This window comes from Aegilops tauschii, chromosome 4 (genome assembly GCF_002575655.3).
Source record: "Aegilops tauschii subsp. strangulata cultivar AL8/78 chromosome 4, Aet v6.0, whole genome shotgun sequence".
NCBI classification, from domain to species: domain Eukaryota; kingdom Viridiplantae; phylum Streptophyta; class Magnoliopsida; order Poales; family Poaceae; genus Aegilops; species Aegilops tauschii.
The window spans coordinates 138,778,319-138,785,984 of NC_053038.3; the positions used below are offsets into that span (position 1 = coordinate 138,778,319).

Below are 7,666 nucleotides of genomic sequence, written 5' to 3' on the forward strand. Positions count from 1 at the left end.
GGGTCTGGGCCAGAGGAAGTCTTGAGTATTTCCCTTGATGATTGTAAGGACATTGTCATTTGAGTAATACAAGTGTTCCCGAGAAAAAAAACAACTAGTGGCTCCCTTGAAATAGAAGAACGTCTTTCCTCGTGCATTGTGCACAACTGGCCCATATGCCGATTTGATTTAGCTCACCCAGCCCGACATGCGCCTTGCCCCGCCGCGCGCCCCAGCTGGGCCCTCAGTACTAGTCGTAATTCTTCCTCTCTCTCAAAAAAAAAACTAGTCGTAATTATCATATTCTGTTGTTGATTTGACTAGTCGTACCTTTGATCTAGCGATAGATTCCCGGCCGCGATTCGATTCTTTATTCTCTTGTGATCTTCTCCCGCTCCGGCAGGTAGTTGACAGTTGAGTAGAGTAGTTGCAACAGGTAGTTAAAACTAGATAGATCCCTGATTCTCTCGCAGGTTGGTTGCAAGAGGAGCCACTATAAGTAGAGCCTACGTCCTACCACATCTCCTGAGAAACCCAACCCAACCCAACGAGAGCTAATATCCATCCTTGCAGCTAACCGATCAGATCATGGCCATGGGGACTAGGCGCGCCGCTCTCTGCTTTCTTCTGCTAGTCGCCGTCTTCTTACAAGGCAACCCTACATTGGTTTCAGCGGACGGTTCGTAATCTCTCCCTCTCTCTCTGCGCCATTCTTGCGCTGGTTTTAAATTGGAATTTAATGTGATGAGAAAGATTATACTACTACTCCAAGTTACTCGCTGATCTAGTACGTATCATCTGTGAACTTCAGAGGAGTGCAAGTACAGGATTCCGTACGTACCCTTCTGCAAGGGGTGGAGCTGCAAGGTGGAGTGCTGGCTGGAGGCCAAGCTCTTCCGCGCCCGTCTACAGGAGCACAAGTGCATCAGGGGCGGCATCAAGGGCGCCTGCTACTGCCTCTTCTGCGGGAAGCACCTCCAATGAAATACATACATCATCCATCCATCATTTGCTCGCTCGCTCGTCCAGTAGGCATTACCACTAGTTATTTATCTCAAACGTTCCTCATCCACGTTCGCTTATCCAGCCGAAGCCAATAATTCCTTTTCTCATAAACGAATTGCGACTAGTTTATATATTAAGGTAGCAGCAGCAGCAGCTCTAGCACGTAGGAGCTTCAGATGTAGTTAGTCTCAGTTTGGAGATTGAATTCTTTTTTTTTTTTTGGCTTCCTAGATAGCTGCTACGACCGTGTAATGTCTTGCTTCAATTAATGTTATTATGGATTAATAAAATTGTATGATGATCTCTGCGTAACTGAAATGCTCAGAAATATTTCAGAGATGTCAGTATCTGACATCATAAAAAAAGGTTAATGTCAATTCTTGTATATACGCAACTCAATTAACCATCCTACGTGTCACTTCATAAAAAATATTTAAGACATTTCTGGAACTCAAAAAATATCTGGGTCCTAAGGTAACTCATGCCCTTGGAATCCAACAGAAGAAAACGTCTCAAAATATCTTCATCCATAGATTCCTCCGTTCATATTTCAGAGCTTATTTTTAGCTCATCGTGTCATCGGAGATCGACCATGCTACTTACTCCATCCGTTCCAAAATAGTTGTGCTAACATTAATACAAAGCTGAGTTATCTATTTTAAAACGGAGGGAGTACTAGTTACTGCTTACTACTAGTATTCAGTTGTCCACCACATACAACTTGATGTTAACATAACATAAGGAAATTCTGCACACACACCACCAAGAAATAAGGGGTCTATGGTCAGTTGTACACCTCTGCCATCACAACCTTAATACCGTAGTCCGGGAGGTACAATATAGATGTACCGACGGAGATCATGCTGCGAGGTCACTCTCGGATTTCATCTCCTGAGCTGTTTGCCTGTTCAGTGACAAGTGAGCACAGCTCTTGTTCGAATGTGGTGTAATCAAATTCAGAGTATGCAGTTGCTAGTTTACTCAATCTACACATTAACAATGCCGCGCTAGTTTAGTTTTATCTATGCCCAGGTCATTAACGTTAGCTGCATGTACAAAATAAGCTCAAAACTTTCATTGCTCTAACTACATGGATGAATGGGAACCTGAGATGCCACAACCACACGAGGCAGGTTGCCTCTGTTTAAAGGAGCTTTTCCTTTATATCAGCTTGCGTGTCACTAATTAATGAAAGCATGTGCACGGTTTTTTGTTGTTTATGTGGCATGGAGTTTATGAGGAAAGAGATGTTTGTGGTAACATAATATGTTACTGTAACATAACACACCCCGAGGTAAAATGAGTCTATATCTCAATTAGTGAAGACTTGCATGTTATCATCCATATGTTACTACCCACTAAGGTAGTAACATAGACTAGTAACATATGCATGTTACTAGTCCAAGTTACTCAGCACTATGACCAGCCTTGGATTACTATAATAACCATAATAAACAAAGGAAGATACACCTTTTCACGAAATATCAACTGTGCGTCAATTGACTAGGGTAAGTCACAATTCTTCTTCTTTTTGCTAACTACACGTTCTCTACATCCATTAAACAAAAGGACTGATACACAATAAACCTGATATAATAAATTTGCTTACTTAGTAAATTCATATTTATGTAGTACTCCCTCCGTCCCACAATGTAAGACGTTTTTGCAAACTAGTTTAGCTTGCAAAAACCATCTTATATTATGGGGCAGAGGGAGTATATTATTAAAAGTGATTGTGGTTTCAGACATGGCCTATGCAATCCAGAGAACGGCGAGCGGAAAAAACTTAGAAACAAGCTAAAAATTCATTACTCACTGTGCCTTCAGCGTATTATTCTGACAAATCAAAACTCTGCCCTTTTCCTCTACCATCTGGAAATGTGCAAACAATACTTAAGATTCTTATGAGTAAAAATGAAAATTGATTACCGCAAAAGTACTTAATTAACACATTTCAAACCTCAACATCACTGAAGCTTCTAATGTTGTTAACATATTCATCGGTGTTCTGCCTTTTTTGAGCCCTTTCCCCTCCAGTCACTGAGTGTGAGTTTCTTCTTTTGGATGGTTCTGCCTCCTTGGCCCGACATTCAGGCGCTGGTGCTGGCAGCATTTCATGGGCAGAATTATAGCCACTCAGCAAACTTGTTCTATGCATAGAGCAGAAATCAGTCCCATATGCTGCACTCATGTTACATCCTAGAACCATGCAGCGTCGGCCGCCACCATGTTTGATACAATAATCAGTTCGCCCTTGTGCACTTTTCCCGCATCCTTGAAACTTGCAACGCCTTCCCCCACCATGCGCAATGCAAAAATCCGTGTTCCCTTGAGCACCCTTCCCACAACCATCATATTTACATCTCTTGCCGCCACCGTGCTTCACACAACGGTCTGTGCGGCCTTGACTGCCACTACACGCTCCCTTGGTGCATCCACTGACAGCACAGCCCCTCTTTTTGTGCATCCTTGAACCATGGCAAATGCATAGAGGTGTGCCTCCATGTGCAACATTTGTACAACCTTGAACCATGCAGCCCTTTGAAGCACTGTCGTGGTTCTTGCAATACCTTGTACTTCCCTTGGATGTATCTTCATCAGTGGTCAAATCAATAACATCTAATTTGACATAATACTCATCATAGTCCAAGTCAATATAATCCACTAATGTCATTACTGAACCTGAAACAACAAAAGGGTGTGAGTGATAGGCATGAACAAATGCAGAAAAAAATAGATGGGTACCATTACCAATTTATCAAACTGTCAAAGATAAAAGGTGCTGAGAAAACAAAGGCATCGCTGCATTTCTAACCATATCTCTGTTATTATTAACTTTAATATAAAATGATTGAGCTGGTGGTGACGGTGGCTCCACCTTGGAGGATCCTGTCCAATGTGGATGGATATGTGCACATGTACGATGTTTATATAATTCTACGTGCCTTACCGGTCAGATGCAAACTTTCAACAAGTTATAATTACGTATGTGTTCTAAATAGACTGGCCAGTACTATATTTGCTAAGTGATATTATATTTGCATGATTGAATATGGTTTTCTCAAGGAATATGTCTTAACCAAGTAGACACAAGTAATGACGAAACTAGATTTCTTCAAAAGCTTTATATCCCCCTTTCACGTTTGTGGACTGGATAATTCTGAAAGCGCCACTATTTGGGGGAGCATTCCATAGAGAATGTGTAAGAAATTTTCATGGATGATATGCTAACATAGCTGAAGGTGACGATAATGCTTGATAAAGCAGGTACTATCACTGATGTGTGCAGCACACTCATGAAACGGTTTGCCACCTTATCCTACATTCCCATGCTCTCTGATAGGTTTCGAATCATCAAGATTTGCCGATACCTACACGACATCTTTTTCCCCGGACAACAATGTGTAGGCGTCATCCTTCAGAAAGGTTTGGGGAGTAGCAGTTATTGATATTCTCAGGGATATGCGCTTGACAAGAAAATGATGTTAACACACTAATTCATTCGGTTGGATAAAAATTGAAGCCTTCTAATACACTTCCTAATCTCCTTTTTCCCAGCCTACGGCGCACCTGTTTCTGGTCTCAGCTGTCGTACGTTTTCTCCCGTCCCAATCTATGTAAATACCCTAGCTTCCTCGGGTCCTAATTTACAAAAATTCGAAGGCAGATCCCATTTCCCTCAATTTTGAGTTGATTCGCACTCAGCGAAGCGGCGAAGCAAATAAACAACGCAAAAGGTTCAATTGATCAATTCCATGGAAATTCTCCAAGTTTGAAACCGGCTAGCAAGACCTCCAGGTTCGGCTATTATTTATCCTATTTTATCAGCATTACTTCCCACATTGATCGATCCTCCAAAAACTCACGTGACAGAAAAGTAAAACAAAAACTCAATAGAGAAAGCAAAACTCTTGCGAACAATCCGAGAAAGTATAGCTAAGGCGGTTCCTCTATGAAAAGAACAAACCTGCGGGAGTCCGGGTAGATCTTCGCGGAATCCACGCCCAGCCCGGTACTGCGGGAGTCCGGGGATGGCGGCTGGCTTGCTTATGCTTTGAGGCAGGATGCCTTGAGGCGAGCTCGCCGGAATGAGGAGAGCAAGGAGGGGTTTTGATGGCGTCAGCAGATTCGAGAGACTTCTGTATGAAACAGGGTTGATCGGCTGAGTACTTAGAGCATCTCTAGCCGCGCCCAACAAGGCCCCCACCCAACCCTTTTTTTATCGCCAGCATCAAAAAAATCGACCCAGCCGTATCCTCAGAGGCCCAATTTTCGCCGGTTAGGGTTGAATTTGGCGCCGGCGAACTCTAGCCGAACCTGGCGCGCTCGGGGCGCCGGGGGGCGCCGGCGAAGCGGTTGTTGGCGCGAAAACAAGTGGGCCCGCTGAGTCGGCGCATTCATTGTCCTCATCACCTCGGTTCCTGCAGGAATCAATGCGAAGGTTGTCGCGCTGCCGCGCCGGTCAGCCTTCCATTGATCCCTCACGGGCGGAGCAGTGAAGGCGCGCCGACGCGTGTCCCGCCCGCTCCTGCCACGCGTACAAAGGCGGCCGCCCTCTCACCGCCCACCCGTGGCTATAAAAGCCTCACTCCCTCGTCGGTGAACGCACACTCCCTCGCCATAGACCCTCTCCACTCTCGCCGCCGACACCCCTCTCGCCCTCTCACCGCCGACGCGCGTCTCCCCCGCCGACGACCATGGCTGAGTGCTACCTAGGCGACGGTGCGGTGGCCAACGGCTTCGGCCGCCGCCACCTGCATGAGGACGAGGCATGCCTCCTTTACGAGGCCGACTACCCGACGCCGCTGGACATGCGGGTGCCGGGCTCGTGGAGGCTAAGCGCCGGCGGCGTCCCGGTGCCTCCGGCGCACACCAATGCTGATTGGCGCGCCGAGATTGCGCATCCGGTCGTCGCTGCTGGAGCAAGCACGGAACCAGTCGCGGTACGCCCACGACAGCCACGCTATGGACGGCGTAGTTCGACCGCCGCCACGAAGACCAGCTCGCCTCCACGAATGGCGTCGAGCCTCGCGGCCGCCTCAACTCTGAGGAGCGGCGCCGATGGTGGGGCGTCCCCGGGCGCACCCTCAAAGCCATCCTCAAGCACATTGAGGCCGGCAAGACGCCGCGCTTGAAGTACCCGGCGCCCCCTCCTTCTCTCACCGTTGCGGCAGCTCTTGAACGTCGCGACGAATGGAGACGGCGACCTCCTCGTCGTCGGGCTCCCTTTCCTCCGGATCGCCGGCGCTCCGCCCCGTCAAGCCGGAGTAGCAGGAGACACCGCTCGGGCGCCGCACCCGCGGCGGCGCCCTCGTCATCAACGAGGGTGGCCGTGGCCCCTCTCCTTCCTCTTCCCGCCTCGTCAGGCGGAAGACTGAGCCGGGGCTGCTCCCCGTGAAGGAGCACAAGGCCATGGCCGCCGCCGACGAGACCGCCCTCAAATGGGCGCGGGAGGACTACGTCCGCGAGGAGATGGTGCGCCAGCACCGAGCCCTCGAGGAGATCACCGCTCGATACCGCAGACGCGAGGTAGGCGGCGTCGTCATCCTTGACGACAGCGACGAGGAGGCACCCGGGCCGTCTAACCCCCCACGCATCGGCGACGCTGGTCAGGCGTGCAATAGGGACAGTGGCGGCATGCAGGACGACGACGACGATGGCGACTACACCAAGTTCTATAGGCTCCTCAGCATGTAGAAGGCAGGCGGCGACGTAGTAGTAGTAGTAGCAGTAGTAGTAGTATTTAGTTGTCGTTTTAGTCAGTTATTAAATTATGTTTTCAGTTTTTGTACAAATTTCAAGGAAATCGCCTAGTTTGGCCGAATTTGTGTCGTGTTTGGCCGAGTTTGGTTTAAAAAAAACGACGTCTGGGGCGGCATTGGGAAACCGACCGCCCCATGCCGGTTTTTTCGCCGGCACGCCCCAGTCGGCGCTATTTCAAGCCACTGGGGGGGGGGGGTCGAACGAGTGGGGATGCTCTTACAACATCTTACCAGATCCCGCAAAAGCTCATCTCCCGTAAAATTCCGGCTGTTTTGCAGGTTCTCGGTCATTTTTAACCTAACAAATCCGATAAAAGAAGTCGGACCCATAAAAAATTATAAGTGGCCTGCATATCTGATATGTCCATTTTGCATCATGTTTTCCTACTGTTATTTATAGTGTTTTCAATTAATATAACACTATGTGGAATAATTCTAATGCCTTTTCTCTCACAATATGCAACGTTTACATAAAGAGGGAGATTACCGGCAGCTGGAATTCTAGACCTGAAAAAGTTATGTCAGCGATACCTATTCCGCACATCTCCAAATGAGCTGAAATTTGACGGAGATTTATTTTGGAATATATAAAATTTATTGGAGAAAAGAAGTACCAGAGGGGGCCACCCAGGTGCCCACTAAGCACCAGTGCACGCCTACCTCCTAACGCGCCCTAATGGGTAGTGGGGCCCCTGGCCAGCTTCCGGTGCCCATCTTATGGTATATAAGCCAATTTGCCCTAAAAAAATAAAGAGAGGACTTTCGGGATGGAGCGTCGAGTCTTTGGTGGAGAGATTCTGCCGGGGATACTTCCCTCCGGGAGGGGGAAATCAAAACCATCGTCATTACCAACAACACTCTCATCGTGGGAGGGCCAATCTTCATCAACATCTTCAACAACAGCATCTCATCTCAAACCC

The 7,666-nt window shown here is 47.7% G+C and overlaps 1 protein-coding gene across 1 annotated transcript; it reads right to left on the bottom strand.

Moving 5' to 3' along the window:
• Positions 1 to 1,189: 1,189 nt before the first annotated feature.
• LOC109785078 (uncharacterized) lies at positions 1,190 to 5,101 on the bottom strand. Its single transcript, XM_040386217.3, has 4 exons — positions 4,952 to 5,101; positions 2,945 to 3,666; positions 2,801 to 2,856; positions 1,190 to 1,888 (listed from the first exon to the last, which is right to left on the bottom strand). Exons 2-4 carry the CDS (start codon positions 3,656 to 3,658, stop codon positions 1,843 to 1,845), a joined length of 816 nt encoding a protein of 271 aa, XP_040242151.1. The 5' UTR covers positions 3,659 to 3,666; positions 4,952 to 5,101; the 3' UTR covers positions 1,190 to 1,842.
• Positions 5,102 to 7,666: the final 2,565 nt, after the last annotated feature.

Excerpts from the sequence above, each read along its gene's own strand:
- LOC109785078 (XM_040386217.3), bottom strand. The coding sequence starts at position 3,658 with ATGACATTAGTGGATTATATTGACTTGGACTATGATGAGTATTATGTC. Across the intron at positions 2,857-2,944 it reads GAAGCTTCAGTGATGTTGAG|ATGGTAGAGGAAAAGGGCAG; the intron begins GTTTGAAATGTG and ends GCACATTTCCAG. Across the intron at positions 1,889-2,800 it reads AATAATACGCTGAAGGCACA|GCAAACAGCTCAGGAGATGA; the intron begins GTGAGTAATGAA and ends GTCACTGAACAG.